Raw genomic sequence first — 26700 nt, forward strand, 5'->3', positions numbered from 1 at the left:
TCATACAATTTTGCCCATCTTCACTACAGTTCCCCCCTTAGTGTAGTTTTGTTGGATGCACACTATTTCTGGGAATCACCCTCTTCTCTCGCTCATATAGGTATTTGCTTAGAATAAGGATCTCATCAATGGGCAGATTCCTAGAGTCAACTAAACACATGTTTGTAGAGCCACATTGAGACTTTGGTATTGGCAGCCATTTTAAGATGGTTCATCTATGGTTTTATGGCTTATGGACATAGATCAACAACGATACTCCAGCCAAAATCATTGACGTACGTTCACGCAATGCATGTCAAATAGTAACCCTTACCATGTACTTCAAACTTTTTCATATCCTTAGAAGTAAAGCTTTGGTCAGATTATGATTCTATTTAGCTGTCACCTTTCTCTTAACGGGAACCAATTGGATCAGTCTAACTGGACATCTCTCATTTAGAAAGCATGTAAAAATCGTCAATGTCTGAGACGTTGAGGTTCTGAACCCTACACATCTCCATGAGGTCTGCATGTGTTACAGTGTACATAGTGTTGTGGCTACCTGACTGGCCAATCAAATATTTGCCGATGTATACAGTAGGTCTTCCTATATAAGTAAAAATTATAATAAAATCTGGTGACAACCAATATGGCTGACATTATACCACCTTCAATGATGTTCATCCAGTTCCGATTGATCAATCTGCCTAGATATGCATAATACATCCCATATTCTACAACTGCTTCGGAAGTGTTTGTAACGTAGGAAGGCTGAGTAACAACTCGTGTGTGTGCAGCAATCGTCACCATATTAGTTGTTGTAACCTGCTCTACTCATTTTTTTTATTTAGCAGGACGCAGTCTCAAAACAATCTAGAAGGGTGATTTTAGGGTTTATGTTTAAGCACTGGAGTGGTGCTACTATCCTCAGCACACTGACTCTAGTATTATACTTACCAGCCACCGTCTCCAGCGCTTCCTGTCGCCGCTCCTGTCAAGTGCTGCCATCTTGTGACCGCAACTTCTGACTGACCGGTAGTCAGAGGTAACGGTCACAAGCTCTCATTGTAAGTCTATCAGAGCCTCGTTCTGGCCTGGTTCTGGCTCTCATAGACTTACATTTATTTGTGACTTCCCACTTGCCCAGCAAAAACTGCAGCAATCAGGCAGGTCCCAACTTGCAGAAGATCGAGCGGAGCAGAGCCGATAAAAAATGAAGACGGTGGCTGGTGAGTATTAAACTGGGGGCAGGGAACTTAGATTAGTTGCACTGAAAGAATGGGGCACTTTTTTCCATCTTAGAATGGAGCGACAGTGTGTATCCTCGAAACCTAGTCCATCTATTCCCTATGGTGCTGCTGGAAAAAGCCGAGTATAGTGCTCAGCAGTCCCATAGATAATTAAATAAATGGTGGTCGAGCATGAGCAATACCACCCTATTCTACCATGGATAAATGTGCCTAGTTTGGCAATCGGTGTGGTCCCAACATTTGGACACCCACTGATGTATAACTTATAATCATAGAATCATAGAATGTTAGAGTTGAAAGGGATCTCCAGGGTCATCGTGTCCAACCCCCTGCTCAATGCAGGATTCACTAAACCATCTCAGGCAGATGTCTGTCCAGCCTCTGAAGACTTCCATTGAAGGAGAACTCACCACCTCTCATGGTAGCCTGTTCCACTCATTGATCCCCTCACTGTCAAAATATTTTTTTCTAATATAATCTATGGATAACCCCTTTAATATAAATGTGTTATGATTTTTTATTCTCATAGGATGGAAAACATTGGTTAACTTTGGTTAAGGGCAACTTAGTGTTTGCAATAAATGGACTTTTAAGACTCCATAAAGACAATTACCCAAACTAAAAGTCTATTATAATTATGAATAATCCCTTATTTATGTGTTTTGTCCTGGTATATGTCAGGTATGCTCAGTTCTTCCAGTAGCACATGAGTTAAGCCCTTTACAATTTTCTAAAGAAGAATGACAATTTCTTTTCTTGTCCACAGGGAGGATGGTATGTTACATTAAAGCCAAAATCTGATCCATCTTGATAAATTGTCATGATAACATTGTCAGGTGCAAGTGGCAAACAAATTTCGTAACATCACATCCTATAACAATTTCTATTTTTACATCTCTGATCCCATTAACCTGCCCATGTTCCGTATTTTTCAGGAGACGAAATGAGTTTTTTGAACTGGTCAGTAAAGGAGAATACAACTGGAATGTTAAAAACCACAGAATCATATTCAGGTAAGAAAAAACACAGTCTTGAATTTTATAAAGGATTTGCTGGACATTCTCATAGTTTGCACTATTGTTTTACATCTGTATATTTTTTAAGAAAAAAAAAAGATATTGCAAATGATATTGACTACCTAAAAAAAAGAAATAAACAAAAAAAAATCAATGTGGGCATTTCAACAGGACCAATATCTTAAATGAAATCTTGACTGTATCATATTTTGTGACCTAGGCAGAATGTTAAAGGCATTTACCATGTATTCCTAAAGGATCATATGATTTCTAACAAATTACCAGCGGGCTGCTTTCATTTCAAGTGAATCACAGAATAATGCAACGTTGCAAACCTTTCTGGCTGTTGTATACATTGATAGATGGAAATAAAATTGCTTATATACATTAGTACTTGCGTACAGCAACTATTTACAAGTCTGAAGAATATGGCCCCAAAAAAGTGTCTTGGTTTTTCCTTCCATATGCAAGTTCCTAAATGTCATTGTCAGACGTATGTCCAAAACGATATTGTTTCACAAGTAAAGTATTAAAAAATAAAATATTTAAAATAATAAAATAAAAAATAAATATGAAACTATATAAATAAATATATATATTTTTTTAGTAATCTATAGTATATGTATATTTATTTATTTATATTTTATTATGTATATATATATGTGTATATACATATGTGTGTGTATATTATATATGTATTATATTTATTATAACATATTTTTATTTATATATAATAAAAATGTAAAATATAAATAAATATACATATATTGTATAGGAATGAAAAAATAAAAATGTAAATAATAAATATATAAATAAGAGACTATATATTTATTTTGTTATTACATTTTTAATGTGTGTTTATATATATATATATATTTATAGATATTTAGTTTTTTATTTTATTATTTTAAGTATTTTATTTATTTATTTTTGCATTCTTTATTTGTTAAATAATACTAAGGAAGATAAGTGAACAAAGGTGGCTATTCTTCTCTGCATTCTTCTCATTTTAGTATATGTGCTGCCAATGTGAGCACATTATTTTTTTTTTGTAAGAGCCTTTTCTCCAATATTACATTTAGTATAATAAGGTCGGTAGCGATCTGTAACAAGCACTGGCATAGTAGGTTTGCTTTGATCTTCCCCTCTCTTTCAGATCAATGCTGATGACAGCATGTGACCTTGGAGCTGCAACCAAACCATGGGAGATCTCAAGACAGGCAAGTGTTGATTTATTGCTGGGCAAGGAGGAACATTCTGATGGGACACTGTTACAAGGGCTCCAATGACTTACAAAGCACCATAATAACATAGCCCTTCGGGTTCTGTTCACCATAAGGACTGGGCAGGACTATATAGGTTTGCAGTAATAGTTATTTTTCTATATGTAATTTACCTTGATAGAGGTTTCTCTTCTGGGATATTTTTGTGTGCCCTGCCACCTGACATCTTGCAATTCTTCGCTTTCAGTTTTTTACACATTAACAGGAAAAAAGGAATTTTCCATATAACAGTGGCTCAGTGGTTAGCACTATATGGTGGCTCAGTGGTTAGAATTGTAGGTGGCTCAGTGGTTAGCACTGTATGTGGCTCAGTGGTTAGCACTGCAGCCTTACAGCGCTGGGATCCTGGGTTAAAATCCCACCAAGAACAACATCTGCAAGGAGTTTGTATGTTCTCCCGTGTTTGCGGGGGTCTCCTCCGATTTCCTCCCACACTCCGAAGACATACTAATAGGGAATCTAGATTGTGAGCCCCAATGGGGACAGTGATGATAATGTCCGTAAAGTGCTGTGGAATTAATGGCGCTATATAAGTGAGAAAAATAAATATATAATGCCAATGGTTTCTGATGAGGAATTTGGGGTTTATTCCCGTCAGCATGGAGAACAGTGGTTCAATTGATAGTCATGGCCATATAAACTTGTGTTTCAGCTAAATTAAAAGCCTGGTGTGCGTGAAAGAATGTAACTAGTGTATGGAGTTGAAATCCATTCATGACTTGACCACCAACCGGGGTTCCTGGGGAGGATGGGGGGTCATCTGCTATTTATTACCATAATAAAAGTCCTGACTACCATGATAATTTTTTGGTTGATCAAATTCATATCCAAAGACCAATGAAAGCCATATGGAGCCATATTTCAGATATATAGGAATAATCAATAGCTATATTTATCACTAAGATGGGCTTCCAGTTCTAGTGCAATCATGAGGTTATATAATAAGATGTATTTTATTTTTATTATTTTCTAAACATTATTATCGCAAGATAAATGTTGGATGCGTAATATCTATACATCCGACGGTCTTGTATTATGCACATGGTTACAATGTTTCCACCCCAACATCTCAATCACATAACACATTAAAGGTGTTATAATAATGGCTGGATATCATAAAAATTTTGGAATGTATGTAATATATGTAATATGTGTGTAATATGTGTTTAATGTATGTAATATGTGTGTAATGTGTGTTTAATGTATGTAATATGTGTGTAATGTGTGTTTAATGTATGTAATATGTGTGTAATGTGTGCGTGTAAAGTGTGTAATATATGTGTAAAGTATGTAATATGTGTGTAATGTGTGTGTAAAGTGTGTAATATATGTGTAATGTATGTAATATGTGTGTAATGTGTGTAATATGTATGCAATGTATGTAATATTTGTTTAATGGGTGTAATGTGTGTAATATATGTAATATGTATGTAATGTGTGTGTAATGTGTGTAATAAGTGTGTAATATGTGTGTAATGTGTATGTAATGTGTGTAATGTATATGTAATGTGTGTAATATGTGTGTAATGTGTATGTAATGTGTCTAATGTGTATGTAATGTATGTAATGTGTGTAATATGTGTGAAATGTATGTAATATGTCTGTAATGTGTATGTAATGTATGTATTGTGTGTAATATGTGTGTAAAGTGTGTAATATATGTGTAATGTATGTAATATGTGTGTAATGTGTGTAATATGTATGCAATGTATACAATATGTGTTTAATGGGTGTAATGTGTGTAATGTATGTAATATGTGTGTAATGTGTGTAATAAGTGTGTAATGTGTATGTAATGTGTGTAATGTGTATGTAATGTATGTAATGTGTGTAATATGTGTGAAATGTATGTAATATGTGTTTAATGGGTGTAATGTGTGTAATATATGTAATATGTGTGAAATGTGTGTGTAATGTGTGTAATATGTGTGTAAAGTGTGTAATATGTGTGTAATGTGTATGTAATGTGTGTAATGTATATGTAATGTGTGTAATATGTGTGTAATGTGTATGTAATGTGTCTAATGTGTATGTAATGTATGTAATGTGTGTAATATGTGTGAAATGTATGTAATATGTGTGTAATGTGTATGTAATGTATGTAATGTGTGTAATATGTGTGAAATGTATGTAATATGTGTGTAATGTGTGTAATGTGTGTAATATGTGTGTAATATGTATGTAATGTGTGTAATATGTGTGTAATGTATGTAATATGTGTGTAATGTGTGTAATATGTATGTAATGTGTGTAAAATGTGTGTAATATATGTAATATGTATGTAATATGTGTGTAATATATGTAATATGTGTGTAATGTGTGTAAAGTGTGTTATATATGTAATATGTGTAATGTGTAGTGCAATTAGTTATGCAAAGGTTTATAAAACTAAAATAATCCCAGTGATCTTTCCTTTCTCTCTCTCCTGAGAAATCATGAGGAATGCAAAGCAAATAGGGTGCTGCAATGTTTTCAGCGATCAGCCACCCCATCTTTCAGACAGCTTGTATTCCTCCACCATGGAGATACCGCAGGCACTGTCACATACTGACATTGATTAATCAGTTTCTGCATAGTTTTTAAATTTGAGGGCTTTCCATTCATTCAGTCAAACGTCTTCCTCGGCCATCACATCCTGAGGGTAATATGAATGAATACAAAGAATACTGATTAGCATCAATAGCGGGAGATGGCAGAATACGATTCCGCCATGCATATTTACAGCGGATGGTTTTTACACAAGGAACAAAGGCTTAGAATAGTGAATGGTTTTAAGAGGTTCAAAACAATACTGAACTGGAGCAAGCTATAATCTGATCTGTTGTACTTTTAGGTGGCCGAATTAGTGACCAGCGAATTCTTCGAGCAAGGAGACCGAGAACGTTCAGAGCTTAAGCTGACACCTTCAGTAAGTCCTGCACGGAGTTTGGTAAACTCTCATAAACTCTCATATGTGTTTGCTTGTTCAATAAAACGTAAAGGAAACCTGCCCCCAAGTTTTTGCTGTGGTATAAAGTATGGACATATACCCTGAATCCAGCAGTGTATCACATACCAGGCTACTCACTGTAGTTTTTTTTTTATAAAGTGATCGTTCTATGTCCTCCATTCATGAATGAGCTCTGTCTACCCATGCCAGATTGATTGGCAGCTTTTTTACTTCACTGTGCAGAGGCAGAAAGCTACCAATCAATTGTAGGAGGATGAGGATAGCCAGGGATATCAATAATTACAATGTTGCAGGTTTCCTAGTCTTTTCTTTGATAAAAATGTATGAGATTATGAAAACTACAGTAAGCAGCCCAGTAAGTAATGTAGCGCCCCCACCGCCGCAGGGCCGAGGGGTACCAGGTACCGGGCCTCTGAGTCTCTGCTCTGGGGTTGTCACGGTGGCTAGGCCCAGTCCGTAACCCTGCTGGTGGGGAGGCGACGTACAGTGAATGATAGATAAGGATGGTGATGCGGTGTAGTGCCGGACGCGGTAAAATAACGAGGACACCAGGTTGCAGTCTCTTTACCTCTTTACTGAAGGTTTAAGAATCCTCAGTCCAGAGCGCTGTCAACAGGGCTGTCAGAGACCGGCCGGTCCAAAGGCACATCAGGAGTTCTCTTTACAGGTGGGAATCAGTGTCTACCTTCTAGCGCTGTGTGTTGTAGTCCTTCCCTGCTGAGCTCCCGGGATAGTCCTCACAACTGGTTCTGTCTGTCTCTGATGTTCGTTCTCTCCGTCCCCCAGATGGTGTGGTAGGACGCACCCGTATGACGGGGTAGGCCTGGAGTTCTTCCGGGACCCTAGAGTCGCCCCTCTCCCACAGCTGCCTCCGTTGTCTGCTTAGGTGATTTGTGTGAGACAGCCAACCTATAATTGGCTGTCCGGCCGTGGTTTGCAGTAGTACTTAGAGTCTCTTACTTGCTCGGCGTTCCGGCCACCGACTGTTTGCGCCTCAGAAGGATGTTGCCTCGGTCTAACAGCACGACTCCTTCTGGTCCTAATGCCTCTTTTCTGTATTCCCGTTGTTCACTGGTTAGTTCTGCTCTTAGGAGTCTGCCAGGATCCCATCCCTGACAGGTCCTCTCACTAGCTCTTCCCAGTTCTTCTCTCCCTGTCTTCCTGTCCAACCCCAGTTTTACCAGAGTGTGAGGAGTGGCCTACTAGATAGAACCACCCCCCCTGGTGGCCGGAGTGTGAAGTGTGAGTGTTACCTGATCAGAGAAACTCCTTTAGTGCAATCAGACGTAACATCACTCCCCTTAGTGGCAGAGCAACATTACTGCAACGACCAGGACTCTGGGGCGCTGCACTCCCCCCCGGTTAAATCCAGTACTCCCGGACTGGGAAAACAAGAACAACAATACATGTTAACAGAAAACACACAAAATTTTGAAATAGCATAAACAATTAAACATAACAGTGCTTCCCTTTATGGGAGGTGAGGACTCTTGAACGTTGCGAAAGTTAGGTCATGCACAGTTTATGACTCTCAGTTCAGTGGTTGAAACAGCGGGGACCCCGGGTAAACAAAGGGGTCCCCCTCTTGAAAGTTTTTGAGCAATTCACCGTCCATTACTCTATTGTCCATTTTAAAAGCTGTAACAAAAGATATGCACCCAAACATTTTCAACTAAATAGCAGCCCTTATTAATACCTCCAAGTTTTGTAGCGGAGGGGAGTTTGATTCTGAGTGCTGCGCGTGGACCTTCGCAGCGCAGGGGTTGCTATTGACCTAACAGGGCCCGCTATACTTGCTACCGCTGGTGTAGTGCACTGTCTTCTGGCTACACTTCTAGTGAGTCTGGGTAGCACTGGCAGGCTAGAGCTCTCAGGGCTGCTGCTAGCAACAGTGGGTACGGCAGGCTCACCGATAGCAGAGGGAGGATCTGCCAGTTCAGCGGTCGGCACAGCATCTTCAGGTAGGGCTTGTTGAGGTTGCGGGACCGGATGGTCTGGTACTACCATTGTTTCTGGTGGGTCCGGCTGTGGGAACGTTAGAACAGGTACCACAATGGCGTGATTTATCTGAGTCCAGGACTGGGGAAAGTCTCCAAGGACGGTGTGGATCATCTTCTCCTTTTCCACCGGTGGGGAGATTTCCGGGGCCGCGTCCCTCTCTCTCAACTTATCGGGGCAGACCTTAACGTGATCCCTGGATATCGCTGTCGAGGTCTCCCCTCCGTCCTTGCTGATGAGACAGACCTTCGTGTTGTCGAAATCGGATGGCAGGATGGTATACGGTTCCGCTTCCCATTGGTCATCGAGCTTGTGTAGTCTCCTCTTTCGCTTGAGTACTTGCTCACCAGGGGACAGGGGAATCGCAGGAGCACGCTGGTTGTAGTCCCTTTCTTGTTTCTGCCTAGCCTGGGCAAGACTTCTTTCCACGCACTCCTGTACTTGGCGGTACCTTCGCTGCCTTTCTGCATCCCAATCCGCATCCGACGAGGTATCTTCAGGGACTAGGACCCCCATGTCCAGATCAACAGGTAACTGGCTAGGCCTTCCTCGCATCAGGTACGCTGGAGTACAATTGGTGGAATTTACTGGGATGTGGTTGTTCATATCCACCAAGTCAGGCAACTTGGTCGGCCACATGTTCCGTTCCTCCACGGGTAAGGTCTTCAATAAGTCGATCACCAGTTGGTTCATCTTTTCGCACATCCCATTGGTTTGAGGAAGGTATGGGGTGGTTCTGATCTTCTTACACCCGTACAGTTGGCAGAACTCTTGGAACACTTCTGCTTCGAATGCTGGTCCCTGATCGGTCAGTACCTTCTCCGGGTAGCCGTGGGGCCGGCAAAAGTACTGCTGGAAGGCTTTGGCGGCAGTCCTAGCCGTTAGATCCTTAACAGGTACGACCACCAAAAATCTGGAGTAGTGATCTACGATGGTAAGGGCGTAGATATAGCCTGACCGGCTAGGTGTCAGTTTCACATGATCCAGTGCGACCAGTTCGAGCGGCCGTTTGGTGATGATAGGCCGCAGGGGAGCCCGTTGACTACCACGGTCCTTCCTGCGTAGACTACATGGACCACACTCCCGACACCACTTCTCAATGGCTCTCTTCATGCCAATCCAATAGAACCTCCCTCGGAGTAGCCTCTCTAGCTTCCTCCATCCGAAGTGTCCGGCTCCATCGTGGTAGGCTCCCAGAACCATGGGCGCATCTCGCCTTGGCACCACTATCTGCCACACCAATTTATGAGTACGTGGGTCGATGCTCCTCCGGCACAGCTTGCCATCATGGATAAACAATTTGCTTCTCCCCTTCCACAGCTGTTGGGTCTCCTGTGGATCATCTGGGCCAGGGTGCAACCCTGCCTGCGTCAAGAGCTCTTTCACCCGACGGACCGCGGGGTCACCATCCTGGGTTTCCGCCCATCCGTGATGGGGCAGGGGGTTCAGTGTGGCATCCGGTTGGTTCTTGTGCCTGTTCTTCACATGATGAGAGTTCTGAGTGGCTTTGGGGCGATGGAAGGCAGGCAGCTCCACCTCTTCAAGTGCCTCCGGGTCTTCTCCCGTTTCTGGCAAATTGGGCATTCGGGACAAGGCATCGGCATTAGCATTCTTGTGTCCTGCCCGGTACTTGATGGTGAAATCATAGTTGGACAGCCGGGCCATCCACCGCTGTTCCAAGGCCCCGAGTTTGGCAGTGTCCAGATGCGTTAGCGGATTGTTGTCCGTGAAGACGGTGAATTTCGCGGAGGCCAGGTAGTGTTTAATCCTCTCTGTCACTGCCCAGACGATGGCAAGGAATTCCAGCTTAAAGGAACTGTAATTGTCAGGGTTCCTTTCCGTGGGACGGAGTTTTCTGCTGGCGTAAGCGATCACCCTCTCTTTGCCTTTCTGGACATGGGACAGCACGGCTCCCAATCCCACATTGCTGGCATCCGTGTACAGCACAAACGGTTGGTCGTATTCGGGGTAGGCCAGTACCTCTTCACCCGTCAGTGCCGACTTCAAACAAGTAAAGGATCCCTCCAGCTCCTCATTCCAGTCAAATGGGGTTTTCTTCCCCTTAGTCTTCTTTGGTTGTCCCACCAACAGGTTTTGCAAGGGTGCGGCCTTCTTGGTGAAGTCCTTGATGAACCTCCGGTAGTAGCCGACCAGCCCGAGGAACTGCCGGACTTCGTGGAGGTCACTGGGCTTTGGCCAGTCCTTGATCACCGTGACCTTGTCTGGGTCTGGGGCCACTCCTTCAGCGCTCACCACATGGCCCAGGTACTGCACTTTAGGTTTCAGCAGATGACACTTGGACGGTTTCACCTTTAAGCCAAAGTTGGACAGAGCTTCAAACACCTCGGCCAGGTGCTTCAGATGGTCTTCGTAGGTCTTAGAGAAAACAATAACATCATCCAAATACAGCAGCACGGTTTCAAAGTTCATGTGTCCCAGGCAGCACTCCATCATCCTCTGGAACGTCCCTGGAGCATTGCACAATCCGAAGGGCATGTAATTGAATTCACAGAGACCCATTGGTGTTGTGAAGGCCGTCTTCTCTTTGTCCGCCTCCGCCACAGGAACCTGCCAGTACCCACTGGTGAGATCTAAGGTAGAGAAATAGTTAGCAGATTTTAAAGCAGCCAGAGACTCCTCTATCCTGGGCAGTGGGTATGCGTCCTTATGTGTAATGCGATTCAACTGCCTGTAATCAACACACATCCTCATTGTACCATCTTTCTTTTTAACAAGGACTAACGGAGCTGCCCAGGGGCTACAGCTGTCTCTCACCACCCCAGCCTCCTTCATTTCCCGCAACATGTCTTTGGCACACTGGTAATGAGCTGGGGGTACAGGACGATATCTCTCTTTTATGGGTCGGTGATCTCCCGTGGGGATATGATGTTGGATCCCTTTCACCTGCCTGAAATCTAAGGGGTGTTTGCTGAATACCTGCTCATACTCGTGTACCACCCTGTAGGCCCCCTGTTTTTGATGGAATGGGGTAGAATCAGTGCCCACATGCAATTCCCGATGCCAGTCTTTCGAGTGCTCTGCAGAAGCGTTGTCCCCTGCCACGTTTGACGGGACCAAGGGTTCAGGTGTCTGTATCACACTATTATTAACAGTGAACAATTTGGCGAGTGTGGCATACTTGGTGAGGTGAACTTCTTCCTCCCCACAATTGAGGACACGTACAGGCACCCTCCCCTGGCGAACGTCAACCACCCCCCTGGCGGTTAGAATAGTAGGCCTATTGTCTGAATATACGGGTTCTACCAAGGCCTGGTAGTCCTTTCCCCTGAGGCCTATGGCTGCCCGACACCATATTAACATTTCACTCCTGGAGGGTATCGCGATGGGGTTTGAATCACTCACAGTGACATGACCAATCTCACCACCAGTCAGCTCTACCTGCTGTCTCTGCATCAGAGCTCTGATTTCCTTCTGCAGGGCACGTTGCTCACTGTGACCAGCAGTTTCTGCCACCTGTTGCAACAAAACAATAACTTCTGCAAGACAATTTTCTATAACATTAGTACCAAGAGTCATCATGGGATTACATTCTCGACGATCAATATCAACAATCACAATCCCTTGGGCTTTCAATTCCACCCGCCCCACTTTGATGGTGACTTCCTTATACCCCACTTGTCGTAACGGCTGACCATTACTGGCTATTATGGTGAAATCATCGTCAGGGCCACGAGTAATATCGGTGTCCTCCCAATACCGTTTATAAAGCACGTAAGGTATAGTCATCACCTGAGAACCGGTGTCCAGCAAAGCGTTCAAGGGGATCCCATCAACCACTACGGGGAGAACTGGTTGTCCTCCAATGTATTTGGTTCTCCAATGCTGCGGGCCTGACCGTCCTACTCCTGGGGGTTGGCCCTTTGCCCCAGGGGTTGCTCGTTTAAAGGACAGTACCTTGCAAGGTGGCCCACCTGATGACAGCGGCGGCAGATGGGTCGTCCATCCTGATGGAAGCGATCGTCGGCCCGGCCTCTGGTCGGCAGAGTCCTCCTCTGTCGCATCCAAGGAACATCCTCCGGTCTGGAGGCCAGCTGGATCTTCTTCTTGGGGGCCTCCTGTAGGGACTGCACCGTCCGGGCCAGGGCAGCAACGCTCTTGGTCAGCTCCTGCATCTGGAGGCGGAGTCCTGCAGGGGAGTCGTCTTCTAGGCTCTGGGCATCGGCCTCGGCGGCGACTGGAACATCCGACGCCACCTCCTGGTGGTATGTGAGAGCGGGGCGCCTGAGAGGTGCTGCACGGCTAGGCTGTCGCTCCTGCAATGCCTGGATAGCTTTATCCTTGAATTGCGCAAAAGTCAAGTCTGGATTTTGCATGGCCAAGAAGTACAATTGGCCCCGCTGGTGACTGCACAGGAGCCCCTCAATGAATCGCTCCTTCAGGAGTTTATCCTCATCTTGCATGCTGTCGGGGTCACTCTGCTTAATGGCCCGCATCGCCTCCTGGAGATTAAGGGCATAGTCCCGTAAGCTATCCTGCGGTCTCTGTTTGCATCCATAGAAAGTCAATTTAATTTCTGTAGCTGTACGGGTATCGAAGGTGGCTTTAAACTTTGCAAAAATCTGCTGTGCCGTTCCCTTATCTGCGGCGGGCCAGGACTTCACTTCTCTCAGAGCTGCTCCAAAGAGTTGGCCGATTATCATATGAACCTTCTGAGGCTCGGTCAGGGGATAGAACTCGAGCAGGCTGCAGAGCCCTTCTTTAAAGTCAGTGAATGTATGTGACTCCCCAGAGTATCGCGGGAGCCAGGCCGCTCCGGGCAGGTATGGCATAGAGAAGGGCATTATGGCCTTTGCGGTAGCGGCGGTGTCTGCCTGGCTGATGGGGGGAGCGGGCTCCGGGGCCGCCAGTGGTGGTATTAGGGCCGCGGCTTCGCCCGCTGCGGGGACCGGAGCTGCCCCTGCGTCCGCGGCTGCAGCCGCCACCTCCTCTCCTCCCGACTCGGACATGGCTGTCCCTTCCTCCCACTAACCTGCTGGAAGTCCGAGTTCCTCTTCCGGGATTGGCGCCTTACCGCGCTTTCCGTTCCGCGCTTCTTTTGGCCGGTTCCGCCCACGAAGCTAAGGCTCCTCCCTCCGTGCGCGGCAATGGCGAATTTTGGCGGTAAATGACAATACACAGTCCAAGCACAATAAATCACAGTTCCAAGGCACACATGACCTGATTCTTCAGGCTTAAGTAGATCCTGTTCGTGACGCCAAAATTGTAGCGCCCCCACCGCCGCAGGGCTGAGGGGTACCCGATACCGGGCCTCTGAGTCTCTGCTCTGGGGTTGTCACGGTGGCTAGGCCCGGTCCGTAACCCTGCTGGTGGGGAGGCGACGTACAGTGAATGATAGATAAGGATGGTGATGCGGTGTAGTGCCGGACGCGGTAAAATAACGAGGACACCAGGTTGCAGTCTCTTTACCTCTTTACTGAAGGTTTAAGAATCCTCAGTCCAGAGCGCTGTCAACAGGGCTGTCAGAGACCGGCCGGTCCAAAGGCACATCAGGAGTTCTCTTTACAGGTGGGAATCAGTGTCTACCTTCTAGCGCTGTGTGTTGTAGTCCTTCCCTGCTGAGCTCCCGGGATAGTCCTCACAACTGGTTCTGTCTGTCTCTGATGTTCGTTCTCTCCGTCCCCCCAGATGGTGTGGTAGGACGCACCCGTATGACGGGGTAGGCCTGGAGTTCTTCCGGGACCCTAGAGTCGCCCCTCTCCCACAGCTGCCTCCGTTGTCTGCTTAGGTGATTTGTGTGAGACAGCCAACCTATAATTGGCTGTCCGGCCGTGGTTTGCAGTAGTACTTAGAGTCTCTTACTTGCTCGGCGTTCCGGCCACCGACTGTTTGCGCCTCAGAAGGATGTTGCCTCGGTCTAACAGCACGACTCCTTCTGGTCCTAATGCCTCTTTTCTGTATTCCCGTTGTTCACTGGTTAGTTCTGCTCTTAGGAGTCTGCCAGGATCCCATCCCTGACAGGTCCTCTCACTAGCTCTTCCCAGTTCTTCTCTCCCTGTCTTCCTGTCCAACCCCCAGTTTTACCAGAGTGTGAGGAGTGGCCTACTAGATAGAACCACCCCCCCTGGTGGCCGGAGTGTGAAGTGTGAGTGTTACCTGATCAGAGAAACTCCTTTAGTGCAATCAGACGTAACATCACTCCCCTTAGTGGCAGAGCGACATTACTGCAACGACCAGGACTCTGGGGCGCTGCAGTAACATATCACTGGTATCAGGGTCTCTGCCCCTTCATCATGCTGCTCTCAGATTACATAGCAAAAACCTTGTGATAGAGTATCTTTATAGTGACAAGAAGGCAAAATTAGAGCATAACCTAGGGTTAGAGAGGGTGCTAGATACAGTAGATCGTTCACCTTGTACAGTTGTGCAGATACCAGGCAAAACTCTACAATGTTTGTAGGAAATTCAGCTGATTGGTTACATGAACCTGAATAAAATAGATTCTATTAAAAAAAAAAAAGGAACTTTTATTAAAAAAAAATTGAAACAATCATTAGCGCTGCTGATTCAGAGAAGAGGAATCGGAAGCAATAATACAGTATATACATTGCTACTAAAGTTGTTTTTTATGTTACCTGTTTACTTATTTTAATAAATATTTCTTTTTTGCTTTTACTTCCGGTGACTTTACTCTGAATCATCAGCAGTAATGACTAAGTTTTCCCACTTTTTTTGTAATAAATTAAATTTTGTTTAATATATGACTAAAGATTAGTCCTCCTTTATGTAGAAAGTTATGTAGAAAGATGAACTGAAAAATCTGATAAAAAATATAAAAAGAATTTAAAAGTTGTATGTCTGCTTTTAACTTTTTTTGTTTGTTTGTTTGTTTGTTTTTACGGAAACTACACATTTTGCTACTTTAAACCAATGTTTTGGCTACCAATACTGATTGAAGCACCAAAGTTTATTTTAAGGAGCGAGCGACGTAAGGACAAAGTGAGGCAAAAGTCAAGTGAGGAGTGTGGTACAGTCTGGTTACAGGTGCTCTATAGTGAGTGCAGCACTAGAGGACATACAAGTGCAAGGACACAAAATCATTGATTCCTTCTGACATATGATGAATCACAGGCAGGACTACGGATGACAGAGCCTAGTAGTAAAATTAAAAAAGAAACATATTTTTTGAGATCCTAAATCAGTGCGATTTTCAAGCACATCAGAACAGATCAGACTTTTGTGGACATGTTTTTTTCTTTACTTTGTACTTAATTTGTTTGTTTGAATTGAACCTGCGATCGTCTGATCGCTTCTGCTGCATACAGCAATACTATGGTATTTCTGTATATAGTAAAAATCACTGTCTTCTATGATGCACAGCCGAAGACTGAAAATTGCAGAAGTGATCATATGACAGGCATAGGGACGTTCAGCCAATCCCCGGATGTTATAGCAACCTATCAGCTCCCTGCGATCGCGTTGTAGTAAAGCCAATGGCCACCTGAACTAACCTCCGTGCCAGCTAGCAGTTGACAGTGGCATTTAAGAGGTTAACAGCAGTGATGGGCAGACTCCTGTTCTGAGCCCTGACATGCTCCATGACGGATATATCCGTCATTGGTCATTAAGGGATTACCGCAATCTATAAATAAGATCCAATAAATGAATAAACAAAAGAATGCTTGTGTTTGACGTTTTATAGTTTAGGCTATGTTCACAACTTCATTCAGACATTGCGTTTGTTTGTTCTGTTTTTAGGAGCAAAAAAGTGGAATCAAAGGGGTAGAGGACTTTTTTTTCACTCAATTGATCTGCTTAGGGCTAAAAAAAAAAGTTGCAATTGGATTTCATTAAAAATGTTGCACCATGAGGTAGCTGAGAATGCATCAGAGAGCTCATTCTGACAGTCTGATAGTAGATTTTATAAATCCATTACCTATTTTCTGAGCTCCTCTCAGCTGATTTACGACCACAGACTACATCAAAGTTAAATATGCAGGGAAACAGCCTGTAAAAACCAAACTGATGCAAAACAGTTTGCCTGTTTCAGGTTCACACTTCGCTTTGTTGTAGTTTGTGATTATAAATAAACTGCAATGAGATCAGAAGTAGACAGATTAAAGAATTGCAAACTTTCCCTAACAAATCATCAGAGCGAGCTTTCTAATGGATTCTCAGTTGACTCATTCAAACGGAACAAAAGTTTGAATTTAACCCAATGGCAAAAAATATTTTCAGCCCCAATTACATACATTTAAGAAAAAAACTCCCTGAAAATGGACAACCCCTAAGCCCTTTCATGTTCAAAATGAATCCATAGCATTAATTATGTAAATGGAAGCAGATGATTCCCATTCATTGTTGTCAAGTCCATCCGGATTCCAGTGTATGTCAGTTTTTATAACAATGCAAAACATTTTTTTTCTGTTCTAAAAACTGGTGCATAATGGAAAACAGTCAGAGCTCATGGTAGTTAATGGGGTCCCTCTACTCCCATTTGCATCAATAATGTAATGGATTCATTTTGGACATGAATTCCGTTTGCCTCTTCTTAAAAACAGAACAGACAAACATAATGAAGGAATGCAGATGTGAACATAGTCTTATTGTCTAACTTTTTTTTTCAGGCCATTTTCGATCGCAACAGAAAAGACGAGCTTCCTAGATTGCAGTTAGAATGGATAGACAATATTTGTTTTCCTCTCTATGAGGTAAGTAAATGTGGAGCGCCATGCCAGGTAAAAAAAGGAAGGTATAAAAATTGTATAAAAATAGTTCCATATTTGTGACACTATCTGTAATGGTCAGTAAAGTAAATGGCTAACATACAATGGGAATTTATTTATTGCTTATTATTCATATAGTACCAGTGTGGAGACATGAGGGTCAGTGGGTGCTCTAGTCCGCTGAATTGGCTGTTTTTAGAAAGAGTCAGAGTACACGGACCAGGGCTCATCCCACTGAATGCCCGTTCTCCTTTCCCATGGGCAGAATACTACTCAGACAACACAGGGTGAGTGTAAAACAGCGTGGCAATAATTCATTGGACCACTAACATATATAACAGTCCCAGTAAGTACATAAGATGTTGTAAATTACAGAGTCTCGCCCTTTCGCTGGCTCACTGAGATTAGAGCAGCTGCAACTTCAGAGCTTCCAGGACCCTCAACCCCCACCAGTAGCACTCAGCTTTTGGTGGCCACCCATAGAGAGAAGGTAATGACAAGCTTAGGAAGCTGATTGAGGTATGTGGCCAGATGACCTAATTGTCTCAACCTGCCTACTCCGAACATCTCCATGAGACCAGGTGACCGGATGGCTCCAATCAGGCTTCTCTGAACATCTACATGGGGCCAGGTGACCAGATGGTCCCAATCTGGCTTCTCTGAACTTCTCCATGAGGCCAGATGACCTGATTGTCCCCAATCTACCTTCTCCGAATGTCCTTATGGGGTCGGCCACCTTATTGTCAAAACCTGGATTCTCCAACTCTTTTTGAGGGTTCAGTGATGGTGAATGGAGCAGATCTATATTCCTCCATCTATTGACGTCATCCCTTACACTATCATACTGTAGAATCTCTAATCTGTATTCCTTTGGTTAAGCCTAGTGCATTGGCTACTCTCATGTGGAGTCTCTCTGGGAACAGAGGCAGATCCCCCTTTTATACTTCACAACTGTACTTCAGGCCATCATTCACAGGTCATGGAGAAGGTGGGATGAGGTCATCTTTCATTGTTCGAGTATTCAATCAATCTGCATAGTTTGTCCTTCACTGTTTGTCGAACAACAAGCTTCATGGACTAATACAATGGGTAATCAGCATATTAGCAAATATTGATTGTTCAATTGCTATATGTCCTTGTCTTCCAAGAATAGCAGCACAAGAAGTTTCAACATATATCAATTCAAGAGTCAACATTCAGGCTCATATGAACAATGGCCTTGTCTCTTGATCCACCAAAGAAAAATACGTTTGGCCTAATTATGAATAAATGCTCTGTTGTCACATTCCTCCCCAGTCTTAATTAGTCAAACATGATAGGCTTCCAATCATCCTTGTCCTGGTTCTCAGCTTGACCTGGATAACTCCTCACGTAATCAACGAGAACCAAACTCTTAAAGGGACTCTGTCACCTGAATTTGGAGGGAACAATTTTCAGCCATAGAGGCGGGGTTTTCGGGTGTTTGATTCACCCTTTCCTTACCCGCTGGCTGCATGCTGGCGGCAATATTGGATTGAAGTTCATTCTCTGTCCTCCATAGTACACGCCTGCGTAAGGCAAGATTGCCATGTGCAGGCATGTACTACGGAGGACAGAGAATGAACTTCAATCCAATATTGCAGCCAGCATGCAGCCAGCGGGTAAGGAAAGGGTGAATCAAACACCTGAAAACCCCGCCTCTATGGCTGAAAATTGTTCCCTCCAAATTCAGGTGACAGAGTCCCTTTAATTCATTGTGTCCGCACATATCATCCTCTGCAGCCCGCGGTTCTTGGAAGCTTATGAAGGCAAATGGCCTTCCCCATGATTCTTCAGCTAGATGGTAACGATCTGCCTGTACCAATGGAACATTTTCTTCAGCTCCTTCTCCCACTTGAGGCTCTGGGTCCCAATGATAGAACAAGCCCAAGAAGAAAAATACCCATCCACTGTCCCTCCACATGCTCACAACCCCAGTGGGGGAGCCTCAAAAAATGGGGGACACAAACAATTGATATAGGACACTCCTACTACAAAGAGAACCAAAGAAAATTGGAGTACATGTCCATAATTCGTATCAAATTTTATTAAGTTACATAGATATACAAAAACACATGTATCAAAACCCTTTAAGACATATATAAAAAATGTCAGGTGAGTTAGGTAGCACAGGCCAAACTAACGGTGTTGTCCATCACCGACGCCATATTATACAACAATCAAATGCAATATGCATGAATTAAATAGTAAAATGGGCACAGAGTCAGGGAGTAAGTAGGGTCGTTTAGAGAAACACGGTATAGCCCTGTACACAGGCTAATACCTCAGTAACTATATTTCCACACCCATCCCCATGCTCTTACCACAAATGCTGGCGTCAGACCTGGACAGCACCGTTGCCCCAACGCGCGTTTCGCGTTAGCTTCGCGCCCTGACGAAGCTAACGCGAAACGCGCGTTGGGGCAACGGTGCTGTCCTGGTCTGATGCCAGCATTTGTGGTAAGAGCATGGGGTTGGGTGTGGAAATATAGTTACTGAGGTATTAGCCTGTGTACAGGGCTATACCGTGTTTCTCTAAACGACCCTACTTACTCCCTGACTCTGTGCCCATTTTACTATTTAATTCATGCATATTGCATTTGATTGTTGTATAATGTATTGCCATAGGGCCGGGCCTGCCCAGAAAGGGGCATAGCTAAGCAGCTATCTGATGTTCACTGGAACTCCTGATGATGGAGACAGATTGGGCTGCAGGTACTGCCAGGTACCACTCCTGGGTAGAGCCCGGTACTGCAGCTGCTAACCCCAGGGGTCAGATACACTGACACTGATTTAGGGCTTTGCTCATACATGCTGGTCTAGGATACTGGATCAGGGTTTAGCCATTCATTAACCACTGGACAATGTTCATGCATTGGCTGCACCGGGACCAAGGGACTTTGGGTACAGGACCGGCCACACCAGGGCCAAAGAACACATACAGAGCCGAAACGTTGCATGATGGGCTATTAAAAGCTACTTGTTTGCACTATAATGGTATGCTGCTTCCATTTTGTCTATAGATAGCTATGAGATGGATAGATAGATAGATAAATAGATAGATAGATAGATAGATAGATATGAGAGAGATAGATAGCTAGATCTACTCCCCCTACAACCTCCAAATGGCCGTCATATACCGACCTCCGGGCCTGACCACTGCCTTTATTGACCAATTCTCCACTTGGCTCCTTCACTTTCTCTCTGCTGACATTCCCACCATCATCATGGGTGACTTCAACATCCCCATTGACACCCACCAGTCAGCAGCCTCCAAACTCCTGTCCCTTACTTCATCCTTTGGACTTACTCAGTGGTCCTCCTCAGCCACCCTCACAGACGAACACACATTAGACCTTGTCTTCACCTGTTTCTGCTCCCTATCTAACTTCACCACCTCCCCTCTCCCTCTATCTGACCACCATCTACTCACTTTCTCATCCCTGTCCTCCTCACCTGTCACCCATGTCCAGCAACATGCGCACCCATGCAGGAACCTCGCACACCTAGACACCCACACACTCTCTGACTCTATCCTACCACTAGCATCCATATCCTCACTCCACGACACAGACACTGCCACTGCTTTCTACAATGTCACTCTTGCATCAGCTATCGACATGGTCGCCCCTGTCATGCATAGCAGAGTGCGATGTACCAATAGACAACCCTGGCACAATAACATCACTAAAAAGCTTCGGCAAGTATCCAGAGCTGCAGGACGGTGTTGGAAGAAAACACATTCGCAAGATGATTTCACTGCATTCAAACACGCAACACTCGCTTTTAAATCTGCTCTCACCTCTGCTAAACAGGCCTACTTCACAACCCTCATATCTTCCTTATCCCACAACCACAAACAGTTGTTCAACACTTTTAACTCCCTCTTCCGCCCACCACTGCCCCCTCCGAGTTCCCTAATCGTTGCCGAGGACTTTGCCACGCACTTCAAAAATAAGATCGACCAAACAAGGCAAATCTTTGTCGTCAAACCACCACAACCCCTTTGTATACCAGACCAATGCCCAAACCCCATAACTTCCCTCTCCAAAATCACTGAAGGGGAGCTTGCTCATCTTCTCTCCAAATCGCACCTTACCACTTGTGCACTTGACCCCATCCCATCCCACCTCCTCCCCAACCTCACCACCACACTAATCCCATCCCTAACCCATCTCTTCAACCTATCACTAACCTCTGGTACCTTCCCCACTGCTTTCAAAGATGCCTCAATCACACCTATCCTCAAAAAGCCATCCCTTGACCCAAGCGCTATGTCCACCTATCGCCCCATATCTTTGCTCCCATTTGCATCCAAACTCCTTGAGCAGCATGTCCATGCTGAACTTTCCTCTCACTTTGCATCTAACTCTCTCTTCGACAACCTACAATCTGGCTTCCGTCCCCACCCTTCCACTGAGACTGCCCTGACCAAAATTACTAACTTCTTATTTACAGCCAAAGCTAACAGACAATTCTCTATACTCCTCCTTCTAGACCTGTCCTCTGCCTTCGACACAGTTGACCACTGCCTCCTACTACAGATCCTCTCTTCCTTTGTGGTCAAAGACCTCGCCCTATCTTGGATCTCCTCATACCTTACCAACCACACATTTAGCGTTTCCTACTCTCATACTACCTCCTCATCTCGCCCCCTCTCTGTTGGTGTCCCTCAAGGCTCTGTCCTTGGGCCCTTACTCTTCTCAATCTATACACTCGGCCTGGGACAACTCATAAGGTCCTATGGCTTCCAGTACCATCTATATGCTGATGACACTCAGTTCTACCTCTCTGGCCCAGATGTCACCTCTCTGCTCTCCAGAATCCCAGAGTGTCTATCAGCCATATCCTCCTTCTTCTCCTCTAGCTTCCTCAAGCTCAATGTGGACAAATCTGAACTAATTATCTTTCCTCCATCTCGCATATCTTCCCTACCGGATCTATCTATCAAAATAAATGAAATCACACTTTCCCCTGTCCCCAAAATTCGCTGCCTCTGAGTTACCCTGGACTCTGCCCTGTCCTTCAAACCACACATCCAAGCTTTCGCCACCTCCTGTCGCCTCCAGCTCAAAAATATTTCCAGAATCCGTCCTTTCCTCAACCCTCACGCTACCAAAATGCTTGTGCATGCCCTAATCATCTCCCGCCTTGACTACTGCAACATCCTCCTCTGTGGCCTACCTTCTAACACTCTCGCACCCCTCCAGTCCATCCTTAACTCTGCTGCACAACTAATTAATCTCTCTCCTCGCTACACTCCTGCTTCCCCTCTTTGCAAATCCCTTCACTGGCTCCCAATTTCCCAGCGTATCCAGTTTAAACTACTAAGGCCGCCGTCACACATGCGAGTTTTACGGACGTAAGAGCGCAGAAACTACGTGCGTAAAACTCGCATAACATACGGCACAATGATTCTCAATGGATCTAGTCCTATCAGCCGTATATTACGGATCCGTAATATACGGCGTTCTACGGCCGTACAAAATCGCAGCATGCTGCGTTTGTCAGCGTATTGCGCAAAAAAATTGCCAATGAAAGTCTATGGGGGCGAGAAAAATACGGATTCCACACGGACCAGCAGTGTGACTTGCGAGAAATACGCAGCGGTGTTAGTGCAAAGTCGGTAATTCAATTGCCGGCTTTTCATTTCTCCTGCCTAAACCCGACAGGATATGAGACATGGTTTACATACAGTAAACCATCTCATATCCCCTTTTTTTTTTGCATATTCCACACTACTAATGTTAGTAGTGTGTATGTGCAAAATTTCAGCGCTGTAGCTTGTAAAATAAAGGGTTAAATGGCGGTAAAAATTGGCGTGGGCTCCCGCGCAATTTTCTCCGCCAGAGTGGTAAAGCCAGTGACTGACAGCAGATATTAATAGCCAGGAGAGGGTCCATGGTTATTGGCCCCCCCGTGGCTACAAATATCTGCCCCCAGCCACCCCAGAAAAGGCACATCTGGAAGATGCGCCTATTCTGGCACTTGGCCACTCTCTTCCCACTCCCGTGTAGCGGTGGGATATGGGGTAATGAAGGGTTAATGCCACCTTGCTATTGTAAGGTGACATTAAGCCAGATTAATAATGGGGAGGTGTCAATTATGACACCTATCCATTATTAATCCAATTGTTTGAAAGGGTTAAAAAACACACACACATGATTTAAAAGTATTTTAATGAAATAAACACAGCGGTTGTTTTAATATTTTATTGCTCTCTCAATCCATTTGCAGACCCTCGCTTCGCAAAACAATAAACCCACAATATACATACCTTCTGCTGACCCGTCACGTCCCACGAGGTAATCCATCTGAAGGGGTTAAAATAATTTACAAGCAGGAGCCCTGCAAATGCAGCTGTGCTCGTGCTTGTAATTCTCCGGCGAATGAAGGAAATGTAGGTCATTGACCTACTTTTCCTTCAGTCGCGGTGATGCGCCCCTGCTGGATGTTCTCATGAACTGCAGCCTGGGAACTTTTTCCCACGCTCCAGGTCATATGAGGACATCCACCAGGGGGCGCATCACCGCGACTGAAGGAAATGTAGGTCAATGACCTACATTTCCTTCATTCGCCGGGGAATTACAAGCACGAGCACAGCTGCATTTGCAGGGCTCCTGCTTGTAAATTATTTTAACCCCTTCAGATGGATTACCTCGTGGGACGTGACGGTTCATCTGAGGGTATGTATCTTGTGCATTTATTATTTTGCCAAGCGAGGGTCTGCAAATGGATTGAGAGAGCAATGAAATATTAAAACAACCGCTGTGTTTATTTCATTAAAATACTTTTAAATCATGTGTGTGTGTGTGTGTTTTTTAACCCTTTCAAACAATTGGATTAATAATGGATAGGTGTCATCATTGACGCCTCTCCATTATTAATCTGGCTTAATGTCACCTTACAATAGCAAGGTGGCATTAACCCTTCATTACCCCATATCCCACCGCTACACGGGAGTGGGAAGAGAGTGGCCAAGTGCCAGAATAGGCACATCTTCCAGATGTGCCTTTTCTGGGGTGGCTGGGGGCAGATGTTTTTAGCCACGGGGGGGGGCAATAACCATGGACCCTCTCCTGGCTATTAATATCTGCCGTCAGTCACTGGCTTTACCACTCTGGCGGAGAAGATTGCGCGGGAGCCCACGCCAATTTTTTCCGCCATTTAACCATTTATTTTAGCAGCTACAGCGCCCACATTTTGCACATACACACTACTAACATTAGTAGTGTGGAATATGCAAAAAAAATGGGGATATGAGATGGTTTACTGTACGTAAACCATGTCTCATATCCTGTCGGGTTTGGGAAGGAGAAATGAAAAGCCGGCAATTGAATTACTGGCTTTTAACATATATCGCGCTGAATTAAATATAAATACAGAATATATATATATATGTGTCTCAATGACATATATATATATATATATATATATATATATATATACTGTATATATGTTTTCCCAAACATTTGAGCACATAAATCCATTAGATGTCGGTTTTGCAAGCCTGCGAGAAAATATCGCAGTACGGATGCCATACGGATTACATACGGAGGATGCCATGCGCAAAATACGCTGACACACCCTGCCTACGGATGACATACGGATCACTATTTTGGGGACTTTTCTCCGTATTACGGCCGTATTACGGCCGTAAAATACGGACTGTATTGTCTTACGCCGAGTGTGACGCCGGCCTAACACTGACCTACAAAGCCATCTATAACCTTTCTCCTCCGTATATTTCCAAACTAATCTCTCAATATCTTCCCTCAAGTAATCTCTGGTCCTCCCAAGACCTCCTTCTTTCCTCCACGCTTATTCGCTCCTCACTCAATCGCCTCCAAGACTTCTCCCGAATATCCCCCATCCTCTGGAATTCAGTGCCCCAACACATCCGGTTATCCACCACATTTGGATCCTTCAAAAGAAACCTGAAAACCCATCTCTTCAAAGAAGCTTACAGCCTGTAATGACCACACGGCCACCTCAACACCATCAGAGCTACTGCAACCCTCAATCTAATTAGAGATGTCTCATCCTCTACTGCTATTTCTGTAGATTCACAATCAATATCTTTAGGAAGGTTTCAGGACGTCAGTTCTTCACAATAAATGTATTGTGTTTGTTTTTTTCATTTCTATGCATTTGCAGCTTGCCGTAAATGTAAAAAATGCTATTGTTAGTTGCTGAGAGGGCAGAACATGGGTCAGATCATGGAGGAGATCACAAACTCCCACATTCTGAGTTGAGGCAAATTTGAGAGCAACAAACCTCTCCTCTCCTACCAGGATTTCCTAAGGGAATGTATTGATGTCAGCGACTCCTCTCCTCTGCAGTTTCTACTCCATGCTGTGCAGCTATTAGCGTGATGCTCAACAAAAAGGAAAACACAGCAGCAGACCTCGAAAGTCAGTGTTGTTAATGCCTTCAGGGAAATTGGAAGGCTGATGTCACATTATCAAGCTGTGTAATTTCTCCTACATAAAAAGCGTGACTTTTTGGTGTTTTGTTATTTTTTTGTTATATAAAGTATATATTCATTGTAGAGTAAGACACACATAACAATTCGTCTCATTTGTTTTCGTTAGATATATTATGTGACTTTTAATATTTTTCACATATCTTATAAATTATGTTTCAAAGGAAAAAAATTGATTATTTTTTATTATTTTTTAACCTTTCAAAAAAAAGCTTTTCTTAAAAAAATATAATTGTTCTCATTTTTGATACAAATCGATTGTAGAACTATATTGTAAAATGTCTCCTGCACTTTTATAAGGATATTTTTTTACACGTAATGTCCCATATCCAGTCTTGTTAGCATTTTTAGCAGCTTCCACGATACGCTGGTATCAGTCATATGACCTCACCTGCACTGCTGAACAACAGTGAATGTGATTGGTCAAACCTCATATTCAAACTCCACCCTGTTGACTAATTCTGAAATAGGCAGACCCTATCCATTGATCATTCTGACACTGACGCTCCAGTTGACAATGTTGGTCTTTGTTTCCATCCACATGCCAGGTGTAACCATTTGGGTTATTATTAGTGATGAGCGATTATACTCGTTGCTCGGGTTTTCCCCAGCACGCTCGAGTGGTCTCCCAGTATTTGTGACTGCTCGGAGATTTAGTTTTCATCGCCGCAGCTGAATGATTTACAGCTACTAGCCAGCTTGATTACATGTGGGGATTCCCTAGCAACCAGGCAACCCCCACATGTACTAGCCTGGCTAGTAGCTGTAAATCATTCAGTTGCAGCGATGAAAACGAAATCTCCAGAACACTAACAAATACTCGGAGGTCACCCGAGCAACGAGTATACTCGCTCATCACTAGTTATTACATGTTCTAACAATCCAGGGGCCTAGTGTTTCGGGGTCCCTATATATGTCCATGTATCCCAATTCCCTCCCTAATAGACACAACATCCTAAATAAGACAGATAACAATAAAGTCTATAATGGGATAATAAATACTTTGTCTCATACATAAAGGAAAACCAAAGAAATGA

General features: G+C 44.1%; 1 protein-coding gene across 1 annotated transcript in view; it reads left to right on the forward strand.

The window, feature by feature from the left end:
- PDE11A (phosphodiesterase 11A) overlaps positions 1-26700 on the forward strand; it is a 614587-nt gene that overhangs the window by 542816 nt on the left and 45071 nt on the right. Inside the window, exons 16-19 of the mRNA XM_077272627.1 lie at positions 2165-2242; positions 3402-3465; positions 6362-6436; positions 17062-17145. Of these exons, the coding sequence (XP_077128742.1) occupies positions 2165-2242; positions 3402-3465; positions 6362-6436; positions 17062-17145 (301 nt within the window). The remainder of the gene's footprint in view (positions 1-2164; positions 2243-3401; positions 3466-6361; positions 6437-17061; positions 17146-26700) is intronic.

The sequence above is a fragment of the Ranitomeya variabilis genome, chromosome 7, assembly GCF_051348905.1.
Source record: "Ranitomeya variabilis isolate aRanVar5 chromosome 7, aRanVar5.hap1, whole genome shotgun sequence".
NCBI lineage: Eukaryota > Metazoa > Chordata > Amphibia > Anura > Dendrobatidae > Ranitomeya > Ranitomeya variabilis.